Below are 13322 nucleotides of genomic sequence, written 5' to 3'. Positions count from 1 at the left end.
TGAACACCAGAAGCCCTTCTTACAAGAACTTAAAGATTTTATCGTTAATGTTAATAACGGTTTCAACAGCACTTTAACAGTTCTTAACACGTGGCCACCAAAGAGCAGTGATCATTCGTCTCTCAGAGACATCAGTGGAGTAAAACAGTTGTAATTAGACATGAAGGATATGATAGAAAAAGAGAAGCTATAAAACCCAACTTTCACTTCTGTCTGTGTCGCAGATTGTAGAAAAGGGTGTCTCTAACTGAGGTGAAGAATAGCACCTGACTAGCGTTTAGGAGGTCTTGGGTTAAATCCCTAGCACTTCTAGATGAAAGACAGTAATGAATTCTCTCTCTCATTTCTCTCTCCCTCCTTCCCTTTCATTTTCTCTCTTTCTCTTTCTCCCTACCATAGGAGGGAGAGTCACTTGGAGAATCACTATCAATTACCAGTCTATAGTTTCTTATATATGAACCAAAGAAAAGGACGTGAACAAATTCTCACACATCACCAAAAGATAGAAATAAAGGTTTTGCTCTGAATTGTGCAAGCACATGTTATTTTCACATTACTGTTGTCTTCATCATAATTTAGAACCATATGTAAAACTTTGTTCAGGGCTGGTGATATAATTAGCAGTAGAGTCCGTATTTACCATGAAGGAAAACCTGGGTTTGGTCCCCAGTACCCCAAAACCAAGCTAAACAAATGATCAAAAAATGCCAGGGAGACAGCAAGCTTAATGACCAGAGTTCTATCCTGTGATACCACAGTGGAAGAAGAGACACTATTGCTGAAGGCTGACCTCTCCCCTTTACACACTTGGACTCACATACATAGTATACACATGTAATAATGATAATATACATTATACTAAATTAGCATACATGTTAAATGGTTCAATTTTTTAAACTTCCAGCCTGATGTGCAGAAGGGTGTGCCTCAGAAACAATAGGTGAAGCCCCTGACAATCTTCAAATTTTGACATACAATATTCTGGGTTTTGTTTCTTCATTTTAAAAAAGGAAGCCATGGCTATTGAAACTACTAAGTGAAAGTACAAAAGTTCCATCCAGGGACTGGAGAGGTGGCTGAGTGGTTAAGAGCACTGGCTGTTCTTCCAAAGGTCCTGAGTTCAATTCCCAGCAACCACATGGTGGCTCATAACCATCTATAATATGATCTGGTGCCCTCTTCTGGTCTGTAGGCACATATGCAGACAGAATACTGTCTGCATGCATGCATGTATATGTATGTATAAGTAAATAAAATATTTTTTAAAATTGTATGCAAATGAATAGTCAAAGTTGCTTCACTTCATTGTTTCCTTACAGTTAATGAAAGTGGTTATGGACCCACAAAACAAGTTTTGTATGAAGTGTGAGCTCAACATCAAAACATTCCTGACACTGATTAACAAATGCTGGCTATTTATATCATTCACCTATGTTCTACAAGCAGGCTCATGCCATAGATGCTAGAGCTGTGCACCCAGCAAACACGTATTGCACTTAAAAAATACGTGCATAATTATCTTGCTTGCATATATATGCGTGTACACCGCGTACTTGCCTGGTGCCCATGGTGTTCAGAAGAGAGTGTTGTATCCCCTACAGCTACAGTTAGTGATGGCTGTGAGACATCATGTGAGTGCAGGAAATGAGCCTGGATCCTCTGCAGGCGCAACAAATGTTCTTAACCACCGAGCCAGCTCTCCAGCCTCGCATATTACACATTTTCAGGAAGATTTACGAATGGAACACTTGCGCCTTCAGCTCTTCTCACCGGGGTCCTACACCTCTAAAGTGAACCCTGAGATTTAGTGCTAGTAAGACTGCCAGAGACCGGAACCCAAAGCATGGGCTGTACAGCGTCGCCGGACCTTGTTTTTGCGGACACAGAGGTCGGAAGTGAGGAGGGCGGGGTCGGGCGCTGTGTGGCCAAGTCAGCGGACCTGCTAAGATGCTGCTGGATTTGTCCGAGGAGCACAAGGAGCACCTGGCCTTCCTGCCGCAAGTGGACAGCGCAGGTAAGGGAGTGCGGGGCGCTTGCGGCGGAGACAGTTCGGGGGACGGACCGGCACTCACGGCCTGCTGACTTCCGTTGCAGTGGTCGCCGAGTTCGGGAGGATCGCTGTGGAGTTCCTCAGACGGGGATCTAACCCGAAGATCTACGAAGGCGCCGCCAGTAAGAAAGGGAAGAGGCAGGCTCTGCCTGTCGAGCTGGAAAGGGCTTTGCATTCTCTTTCGCTCAGCCCTGCAGGGTTCTTTGGAAGCCCTAGGGTCCTGTTCCCGTTGTAGCCCTTTAAAAACCTGCCAAGCTGTCAGTCACGGTGCAGCCTCTGAAAGCAAGCTGTGTGATTTTAAAGCTCGTCTGAAATAAGTATCTTCATATTTAAAATGAATTCAGTACCGCCTGCCTTCCAGAAATACTGTAGTGCTTGATAAAATATTGCATGCTGAAGAGGTGGAACCGTTAGATTAGCTGAGAACATCATTCAAGCGTTTGGTTGACATTTGCTGCCCAGAAACTGCTTTTGCTGAAGCTGGAAGAGGGTGGTGGTGAGATTGAGAACATGCCTGTTGAATTCTTCTTCTGCCCGGGCTTGAAGGGCCTTTGTGTCTCGCTTTCGTTATGCTTGGTTGGAGGGATGGTTGGTGGGGGAGTTGAGAAGGAACAGGAGTCTCCACTCAACTCATTTTCATTGTACTGTTTGAAAACACAGAGTAATTGAACGTGTTTATTTTTAAACAAATGGGTAATCTGTTCCTTTTTTCTTTTTCTTAGGAAAACTCAATGTGAGCAGTGACACTGTCCAGCATGGTGTGGAAGGATTAACCTATCTCCTCACTGAGAGCTCAAAGCTTATGGTAAGGCTTCTGGGAACGGTGTTGTATTAGCCAGATCCTTTCAAATAGGCACCTGTTATAATACTAGTAATTCAAAATCGAATTTGTGCAGTGTTGATGGCATTATAATTGTCTCTAATTCTATATCATGTGCCATCATACATGTATCCTAGGAGAGGAGAATGAAATATTGCATTTTGTATCAGTAGTCAGTATCTGGCTTGATGAAAAAATAGTAAATAATATTGGGCATCTTAATTCTTTTTATATTTTAATAAGGTTATTTTGTGTGTTAGAAACTTGGATTTTGGAATGGGGTCAATGACTGTCTTTAACTATAAGGAACATTATAGACAGAACTGAGTTAGATGATAGAATGTCCTTTTGTGTTCAGAAGTGTTTTAGCATTTATTAGACAAAGATAAATTCCAGTGTTCTTTTGAACTCAATCTATCTTTAGATTTCTGAACTGGATTTCCAAGACTCTGTTTTTGTTCTGGGATTCTCTGAAGAGCTGAACAGATTATTGCTTCAGCTTTATCTGGACAACAGAAAGGAGATCAGAACGATTCTGAATGAGCTGTCACCCAATCTTCCCAGTTACCATAGTCTTGAATGGCGGCTAGATGTGCAGGTATTGCTTGCTTGATTCCTTTCTTCCTACCTTCCTTTCTTCCTTCCTTTCTTTTAAATCTGACATAGACTATAAGAATTATTTATGTGCTCTGTTATTTACCAGCTTAACCAAGCTCTAGTTTGGGAAAAAAAAAAAAAAAAAAAAGTACATTTTAATGGTCATTTTGGGGTCATTTCACAAATAGCTCATTACCTTTTATTTTTAATATGATTTACTGAGTTTAATTTGCAAAGGTTTTTACTTTGTTTTTATTACATGTATTTATTTAATATAAGTATATATACATGGCACTTGTGTAGAGGTCAGAGGACAACTTTCAGAAGTTTGTTCTGAGGCATTGAACTCAGGTAGTTAGGCGTAGCAGCAAGTGTCTTAACTTTGAACCATTCCAAAGATCCTAATTTGCAAAGGTTTTAAGAAATTATTTTAGAAAAAAGTTAAGATTTTAAAAAACAGATTTGTTTGGTTGGTTGGTTGGTTGGTTTGGTTTGGTTTTATTTTGACAATGCTTTATTTTTTTTAATTCTCCTTAAACACAGCACACAAAGAAAAGTGTATAGGTCCATGTGCTCACTAAGTATCACACAGTCACATACTCATAAAATGGATGTGACCTCAGTTCTAATAATATTAGTATAAAATTTAGCCTGCAAAGCAAAAAATTTAATATCTCCCCTTTAATCCAGGTATTGCTAATAGGAATCAAAGTCTGTGAACCATTATCACAGAGGAGCCTTTGTGATATGAAGTAACTTAGTCAAAATGGGTCACAGAAATTTGGTAAGAATTTAGATGAGGTGTAGCAGACGATCGAAAGCCCTCGTAGATTCTTTGGTAAAGATTAAAGCCTCCATCTAAAAAAGTTAATTTGGCATCCTTGGGTGAATCTGTTTTCTTATCTTTTAAATTGCAGTTCATTCATTCATTCATTCATTCATTCATTCATTCATTTTGTTTTGGGGGTAGGGTTTCTCTGTGTAGCCCTGATTATGGAACTCAAGCTATAGATAAGACTGGCCTTCAATGCAGAGATCCACCTGCCTCTGCCTCCCAAGTGCTGTGTTTAAAGGCATGCATCACCACCGTCTGCTTTAAATTACAGTTTGGATTAGGACTCAACAAACTGGCCACATCTTACCTACTACTTATCTCTATAAAAGTTCAGTGGATATAGCCATGTTTATTTGCATATATGGCTACTCTCAAAACACAAAAACAGAACTGAGTCATTGTGCCAGAAACTTTATGGTATGCACAGTCTAAAATACTTGTTATCTGGCTCCTTATATGAAAAAAAAAAAAAATGTACCAACCTCTCCTTTTTTTTTTTTTTTTTTTTAAGATTTATTTATTATGTATACAGTGTTCTGCCTGCAGGCCAGAAGACAACACCAGATCTCATTATAGATGGTTGTTGAGTCACCGTGTGGTTGCTGGGAATTGAACCCAGGACCTCTGGAAGGGTAGCCAGTGCTTTTAACCCCTAAGACAGCTCTCCAGCCCTTCTCTCCTTTATTTTTTATTTAATTTAATGAATGAATGACTTTGTTTATTATATTTTGGCTCTTTGAGACAGGGTCTCCCTGTGTAGACTGAATGTCCTGAATGTTGCTATGTGGACTAGGCTGGCCTTAAGTATGTGCCTTTTTATCCTGCCTAAGGAATTATTCCATACCAAAGGTTTCATTTATAGTCTAATTTTTTTTCTTTCCAGATGTCTTAAAGTTACTTTTCATTTTGAAGTTTGTGATTCATCTCAAATTTGATTTTTACATGGCATAGTGTAATTGTAAATGCTATCTACACAAAATAATTATTAGTTACTGCACTCCTTTTGTGTTTCCAAGCTTGCAAGCAGAAGTCTCCGGCAACAAATTAAACCAGCAGTGACCATAAAGCTGAACCTCGATCAGAATGGCGACCACAACACCCATTTTCTGCAGACAGACCCAGCCACCCTGCTTCATGTGGTGCAGCAGCTGGAGCAAGCGTTGGAGGAAATGAAAACGAACCACTGCCGGAGAGTAGTCCGCAGCATCAAGTAGCTCTAAGTTCACTTCCTCTCAGCTGGCAGCACAGGAGTCGCAGTAATTCGTCTGGATTTCATGGAGTTTCTTTTCCTGTTCAAGATGTTGAAATCTTGATCAAAAGCTAAAGTACAGTTCCTTTCTGGTGCTAAATGCAGTCAACCTCTTGACAGATTGAGATACATTTTCTATTTTAAATATGTAAATAGGATGGACTCAGCTAAAAGGAATCAGTATTGTTCATGTCTTCTGTTTATATGTAACTCTTTTGGCTTGGGTATTTGTTGTCTGCTTTATTTTGTCCTTGATCAAAATTTGAAAATAAAAGTCACTGTTACTACTTAAAACTGTGTCTAGACAGTTCAATGGTTTTTTTGCTTCTAAAAGCACTAAACAATTACAGCCATAGAAAAAGATTTTTACAAGTTTGTCTATATTGTTACAGACAGCTTATATAATCTTGTTTGTATGTGAAGATGACAAATAGCATTTACCATATGGCTTACATTTGAGTTAGAGCTAATTGATTTAAGTGATAAACCAATCTGTGTGGTCCTAACGTGCATTTTATTCTCCCCATTCCCAAAGCAACTAAGACACAACATCTTTTACATTTGTAAACAATGGATATAAGGGTAGTATGATCAATTCTTTCTTAAATTTTTATTTGTTTGTTTGCTTGTTTTGTGTATAGGTGTTTTGCCTACATGTATATCTGTGTACCATGTGTGTTCAGTGCCCATAGAGGCCAGAAAAAGGTATTGTATCCCCTGGAACTAGACTTACAAAGGGTTGTGAGTCTCCACTGGGTTCTGAGGCTCAAACCCAAGTTCTCTAGAAGAGCAGTCAGTGCTCTTAACCACCAAATGATCTCTCTAGCCCCAAAAAAGCCTTTTTTTAAAAAATTAATTTTTTTTATTAATTATAATTTACTCACTTTTTACCCCAGCTGTAGGCCCCTCCTCAGCCCCTTCCAACCCCATCCTCCCTGCTTCCTTTCCTCCCATGCCTCTCCCCCAGTCCAGTGATAGGGCAGGTCCTCCTCCCCTTCCATCTGACCCTGTCCTATCAGGTCTCATCAGGACTGGCTGCATTGTCTTCCTTGTGGCCTGGTAAGGCTGCTTCCCCCTCGGGGCCCGGGGGGGGGGGGGGGGGGGGGGGGAAGGGGCGGGAAGGGGCGGTAATCAAAGAGCCAGCCACTGAGTTCATGTCAGAGACAGCCCCTGTGCCCATTATTAGGGAACCCACTTGGACACTGAACTGCCATGGGCTACATCTGAGTAGGGGTTCTAGTTTATCTCCGTGCATGGTCCTTGTTTGGAATTACAGTCTCAGAAAAGAGCTCTGTGCCCAGAGTTTTTGGTTCTGTTGCTCTCCTTGTAGAGCTCCTGTCCCCTCCAGGTCTTTCATCTCCCCCTTATCTCTAGCCCCAAAATAGCCTTAATTTTTTTTTTAATTTGTTTGTGTGTGTGTTTATCCAAAAGCTCAAATGTGGAGTTAGTTCTCTCTTCCCATGCTGTGGAGCCTAGGCATAGAACTCATGTCATCAGGCATATTGACAGATACTTTCTATTTGTCATCTTAAATGTATAGACATAATTTTGTTTTTGTTTTTCAAGACAGCGTTTTCCTGTGTGGAGCTTTGGCTTTCCTGAAATTCACACTGTAGATCAGGCTGGCCTTGAACTCCCAGAGATCTGCCTCCTGAAGTGCTGGGATCATATAGGTGTGTGCCACCATGCCTGGCAGAGACATAATTTTTAATTACACTGAGAACTAAGTTAATGAAGTTAGCACATTAGCAAACCCACAGACAAACCATGGGTTAGCAGTGCATGTCACTGGGTTTACAGGTAACCTGCCTGCCAAGCTATGTGATAGCTCTGTGAGGCTTACTTGTCCACATTTGATAGAAGATGAACTAGACTGGACCCACCAATATTGAACTATTAGCCTGTGTGCCTGAAAGCAACCTTTCTTCCACCTCTTGTTTCATGGCTCTTAGCCCAAACAAAAGGTGAATGCAGTTGGCCATAGTAGCACTTGCCTGTAATTCTAATGCCTGGGAGGCAGATCTCTGGGAGTGCCAAGCCATCTCTATAACAGGTTCTAGGCCAGCCAGGGCTACATAATGAGACCCTGCCTCAACACACACCAAGAAGAAAGCATATGCCACTTAGAAAAAAAGAAAAAATCCAATTCCCTTAACTATTTTCTGTCCTGGTTGTTTCTTTGGGGCAAAGGGGAGTTGTGAGTGATCTCCCCCCACCTTTTAGACTTTGTGCATCATCAAGCATATTCTTTTTTGTTTTCCTCAGACATTATTTTATGACACATTTGGTAACTTTCAATTTTTTAATTCCTTTTTAAAAATAAATTACCTTAGCCTACAAATTAAGGGGTTTCATTGTGTTTTCTTTTTTGTTTGTTTTTTTTTGTTTTGTTATTTGGTTGTGGTTTTTTTGTTTGTTTGTTTTTGCTTTTCTGAGACAGAGTTTCTCTGCGTAGCCTTGGCTGTCCTGGACTCACTTTGTAGACCAGTCTGGCCTCAAATTTACAGAGATCCACCTGCCTCTGCCTCCCAGAGGTATGCACCACCACACCTGGCCATTATGGTATTTTCATACATATATATCATTGTACTTTATTTCATTTCATCCTCCTCTCCTACTGTCACTCCCTCTACACCTGACTCACTCTACTCTCTTCTTACTGGGCTCCCTCTCTGAATCACCCCTCTGCTTTTATATCATCTCTATTCCATCATCCTCTCTGTTTCCCTTCTGCAAGCTCTTTTTATGGTCCACATACATCTATGAATGCATACTAATTTAAATCTAGACTGCATAATGAAAACTTGGTATTTGCCTATATTTTTCTGTTTAACAATGATTTACAGTTGTATTCATTTTCATTCAAATGTCAAAAGTCCATTTTTCTATATATCTGAATAAATTCCATTGTATAGGGGCTTGGAGAGATGACTCACAAGTCAAGAGCACTAGCTCTGCTTGCAGAGGACCTTAGTTCAAGTTCAGTTCCCAGAACCCACATGGCAGCTCACAACTGTATATGAAACTCTAGTTCCAGGGATCTGACACCCTCTTCTGGCTTCCTGGTGGTATATAAACACACATGCAAGCAAGGCACCTGTGTGCATAAAAAATCTCTTAAAAATTCCATTGTGCTTATGTATTACATTTTCTTCATCCACTCTTGGCATTAGTTTAAAAAAAAAAACTTTTATTTACATTTCTTTTATCTTTTTCTCCCTTCTCCACCCCAGTCCCTTCCAATACCCTAACACTTGGTAAGAGAGAGAAAGGGTTAGTGGGAGAGAGGCCACAGTTCTCCTGCTGCTTCCTGCTAGTTAGGGTCATAGGGTTCCTTGGAACCGGTCCAATCCTTGTTTCAGGAGATCTCCAACTTCTTGTCTTAAAAAGAACAACCAGGAGCAGCAAGGGGGAGGCAGGAGCAGCCTTGTTTTTTCTCTGGGCTCTGGCACTTATCCTCTCTTCAGAGTCCTCAGATTTAAACTATCTGCAGCTGGCAAAGAGCTCCTCTCAGAGCCCGAATGAAGCAAATAGTCTGCTGCTGTGGACCATCTGAATCAGTCCCATATCACAGCTGGGACCAAAACAAAAACATGTTTATATCCACAACAATCCACTCATCTTAATGGACATGTAGACTATTTCTACTTTTTAGCTGTTACAGGCAGCAAGCATGAGTGTGAACGTATTTCTGTGGTAGTGGACTTAGCATCCTTTGGGTATACTCAAATAATACGACAGCTTGTGGGGTAGTTCTCTTTGTCGGTTTTGAGGGACTTCCACATGAGTTTCCATAGCAGCCCTACCAGTTCACATCTCCATCAGCAGTATAGAGTGCTTTCTCTCTGACAGTCTCGGCCTTCGTTGTCAGTTGTTTTCTTTCTTTGTCAGACAGGATCCTTACCATGTAGCCTTGGCTGGCCTGGAACTGGATGTGCAGATCAGGCTGTCCTTGAACTTGCAAGTTTAATTTGTTTTCTTGATGATGGCCATTCTGAGTGGAGTGACACAATCACAAGGCAGTTTTAATTTGAAGGATTTTTAATATTTATTTATTTTTATGTATATGAGTGCTCTGTCTGCATGTACACCTGCAGGCCAGAAGAGAGCATCAGATCACATTATAGATGGTTATGAGCCACCATGTGGTTGCTGGGAATTAACTCAGGTCCTTTGGAAAACCAGGCAGTGCTCTTAACCTCGGAGCCATCTCTCCAGCCCAAGAGTTTTGGGATTTTTTGTTTTGTTTTGTTTTGTTTTTATAACAAAAAACATTTATGACTTTTAAAGTTTATTTTTAGATATTTGTATTTTTTTCTTTTTGTTCAATTCCTTAGCCTATTTATTGATGGTATGATTTGGGTTTTTTAATGATGTGGTTCGTTTGGTTGTTGCTGTTGTAGTGGCTGTTGTTGAGATGGTCTCATGTTTTGTCGTCCAATAATACCCTTGATTTTCTGACCCTCTTCTTCCAAGTGCTGGTATTGCAATGCCACCACATTCAATTTCCCATACCTTTTTTTTTTAAATTGTTTTGTTTTGTTTTTGAGACAGGTTTTGACTGTCCTGGAGCTCACTCTGTAGACCAGGCTGGCCTTGAACTCAGAGAACTGTGTGCCCCTGCCTCCCAAGTGCTGGGATTAAAGGCATGCACTACCACCTAGCTCACTGAATTTCTTTCATGTTTAATTTTTATACTTCTTTATACCTATTAGTCCCCTTTCTGAATGAAATTTTATTCCCATTCTGTCTCTCTACTACTGATTTTTTGTTTGTTTGTTGTACAGAGGCATTTAATATCATGTAAACCCATTTGTCAATTTCTGATTTTTTTTTCTCCTATGATGTTGGAATTATGTTTTGAAAAGCCTTGGCTATGTCTTGAAGTGTTACCTATGTTTTCCTCTATAACTGTCAGTTTCAGGTCTGTAGGCCATTTGAATTATGTTTGTGCAGAGTGAGAGACATGTGTCTAAATTCATTTTACAGTTGTTTTTGTTGTTGTTTGGTTGGTCTTTCTATCTTTATTTTTCTTTTCTTTTCTTTTACAGAGTTTCTCTGTCTAGTCTTGGCTGTCCTAGACTTGATCTGTAGACCAGACTGGCCTTGAACTCACAGTGATCTGCCTGTCTCTGCCTCCCAGAGTGCTAGCATTACAGGTGTGCGCCACTGCTCCAAGGCTTATAATTATATTAAAGGAACTTTTTTTTCTCCTGAGGTAATTGTTGTCTTCGAGGCTTACTGCCTCTGTTTTCTAACCTAGGCCTACTCCTGGAAGCTTTTAGCTTCCATAAAATCTAATCTTGACCTAGAATGCTTTCAACCTCTGAGACTTAGTGCTGAATAATCTCACCTTTTTTTTTAGCTCTTTCTGAACTCTGGATGGATGGTTCAACTCAGTGGTTCTGGCTCAAACTCCTCTCCAAGCTGACTGATTCAATCTGGCTTCTCTTAGCTTCTGACTGAATTGCTCTGCTTGGCCTCAAACCAGCTTTAGAAATCTGTTCTGTCTTCACCTGTGTCTAACTTGCTCTCTCTTCAAACTCTCCCAGTAAAACTGCCTCTGAATTTCATGAACTGTCACAAACTCAGCTCCACTGCACTGCCTCTCAACTCACTGACTCAACTGAACTGACTGAGCAGAACTGACTAGAACTCAGATCTGCATGCCTTTGTCTCCTGAGTGCTGGGATTAAAGGCATGTACCACTATGCCTGCACCTAAGCTTTTCTTTACTTGAAACTTGCTCTATAACAGGTTGGCTTTGGACTCAGATATCTGCTTGCCTCTTCTACTGGGATTAAAAGCATATCTGTATTTCATTTGGATCACATAGACCTGGAAGATCTTTGGAGACTGGGTTACTGGAATTTTGATGCATATTGTGTTGAAGGTTTTGCCAGAGCAGCCATGTTCTGAATTAAAATTTCTCTACACAGTTGGCCCTTCAGTTTTTCCAACACTATATGCTGAAAGGCCATCTTTTTTCTAATGTATGTTCTTTACAACCCTGTGCAAAACTAGGTGGCTGTAGTTATGTGGCTTTATTTCTGACTGTACTGTTCCATTGATCTACATGTCTAATTTCATGCTTGCCTTTCTGCCTTTGCTATTATGGCTTTATAGTATAATTTGAGATAAAATTTTGTGATATTTCTAGTGTTGTTCTTTCTGCTTAAGAGTGTTTTGGATATTGGTGTGGTGTTGTATAACTTTACTCCCAGTGCTCAGGAGGCAGAGGCCAGCCTGATCTACACAGTGAATTGCCAAATCTACATAATGAAACCCTGGTTGCTTTGGCTATTCTGGGTCCTTTGTGCTCTATATGAATGGTGGGTTTTTTTTTTTTCTAGTTCTTTAAGGAATGTTATTGGAATTTTGATGAGGATTGTGTTGAATCTATAGATAACTTTTGGGAATACAGCCCATTTTTACAGTATCACTTCTGTTCATCCATGACCATGGAAGGTTTTCCGTCTTCTAAAATCTTCTCTACTTTCTTCTTCAGTTGTAATTGTAGAGGTCTTTCATCTCTATATGAGTTACATTTTTCCTTGTGATAAAATAACAGTGACTGAAACCAACTTGAGGAAGAATTATTTTGGCTTATGTTTCCAGAGGGTTAGTCCATTATGGTTGGGAGGCATGGCAACATGCAGCAGATCAGGAAGCTGGGAGACCACTCATAGAAAGGAAGCAGAAGGAATGAACAGGAAGTGAGAAAAAAATCTGCCCCAGTGACGTACTTCCTCTGTCAAAGTTCATAACTTCTCCAAACAGTGCCAGCTAGGCACCAAGTGTTCAAACACATGTGTCTGTAGGAGACATTTTTCTTTCAAATCCCTATAACCTCCTTGGTTAAATTTCTTACTAGGTATTTTTTTTTTTAAGATATAGTGAGTGAGATTTGTTTTTTCTGATTTCCTTCTTAGCAAGTTCATTTTACATTCATACACACATAGTATATATATTGATTTTTCTATCCTGCTACTTCACATGAGTTTTCTGATGGGTCTTTAGAATTTCAAACACAAGGTCATGCCATCTACAGATAGGGGATACTTTAACTTCTTTTTTACTTCTTTGTATCTCTTTTATTTCTTTTATTGTGCTGCTGAGGACTTTCGACACCATGCTAAATAAGAATGGAAAGAGTGGGCACCTTTGTCTCTTTCCTGACTTTAAGAAGAAATTCTTTCAAACCCGGTGTGGTAGTGCCTGCCTGTGATCCCAGAACTTGGGGGCGCAGAGGCAGGAGGATCACTGTGAGTTCAAGGCCATCCTGGTCTAAAAGGTAAGTCCAAGACAGCCAAGGCTACACAGAGAAACCCTGTCTCAAAATTCCAAAAGAAGAAGAAAGAGAAGAAGGAGAAATTATTTCAATCCCCAATTTAGTATAATGTATTATAGGTTTATGCATAGCCTTTATTGTGTTGATATGTGTTCCATCTAGTCCTAGTTTCTTCACAGCTTTTATCATGAAAGGATGTTAATTTTGTCAATGACTTTTTCTGCTTCTATTGATGTGAACATGTTATTTCTGTCCTTAAGTCTGTTTATATGTTGTGTTACATTGATTGATTTACATATGTTGAAACTTCCTTGCATCCCTGGAATGAAACCAACTTGAAAATGGCATATGATTATCTGTGTGTGTGTGTGTGTGTGTGTGTGTGTGTGTGTGTGTGGACACGAGCGTGGTCTTGCACATATAACAAGTGGTGGTAAAAGGCTGATACTGAGTGTCTTCCTCAGTTGCTCTCCACATTGT

The 13322-nt window shown here is 40.1% G+C and overlaps 1 protein-coding gene across 1 annotated transcript; it reads left to right on the top strand.

Annotated features, from left to right (window-relative positions):
• The first annotated feature begins 1897 nt into the window (after positions 1-1897).
• Commd2 (COMM domain containing 2) lies at positions 1898-5845 on the top strand. Its single transcript, XM_055596831.1, has 5 exons — positions 1898-2014; positions 2095-2172; positions 2773-2855; positions 3295-3468; positions 5319-5845. Exons 1-5 carry the CDS (start codon positions 1948-1950, stop codon positions 5514-5516), a joined length of 600 nt encoding a protein of 199 aa, XP_055452806.1. The 5' UTR covers positions 1898-1947; the 3' UTR covers positions 5517-5845.
• Positions 5846-13322: the final 7477 nt, after the last annotated feature.

The sequence above is a fragment of the Psammomys obesus genome, unplaced genomic scaffold, assembly GCF_907164565.1.
Source record: "Psammomys obesus unplaced genomic scaffold, mPsaObe1.curated_primary_1811, whole genome shotgun sequence".
Classification (NCBI taxonomy): Eukaryota; Metazoa; Chordata; class Mammalia; order Rodentia; family Muridae; genus Psammomys; species Psammomys obesus.
The sequence above is the reverse complement of the archived record's forward strand: the minus strand, read 5'-3'. Positions and strand labels throughout refer to the sequence as shown.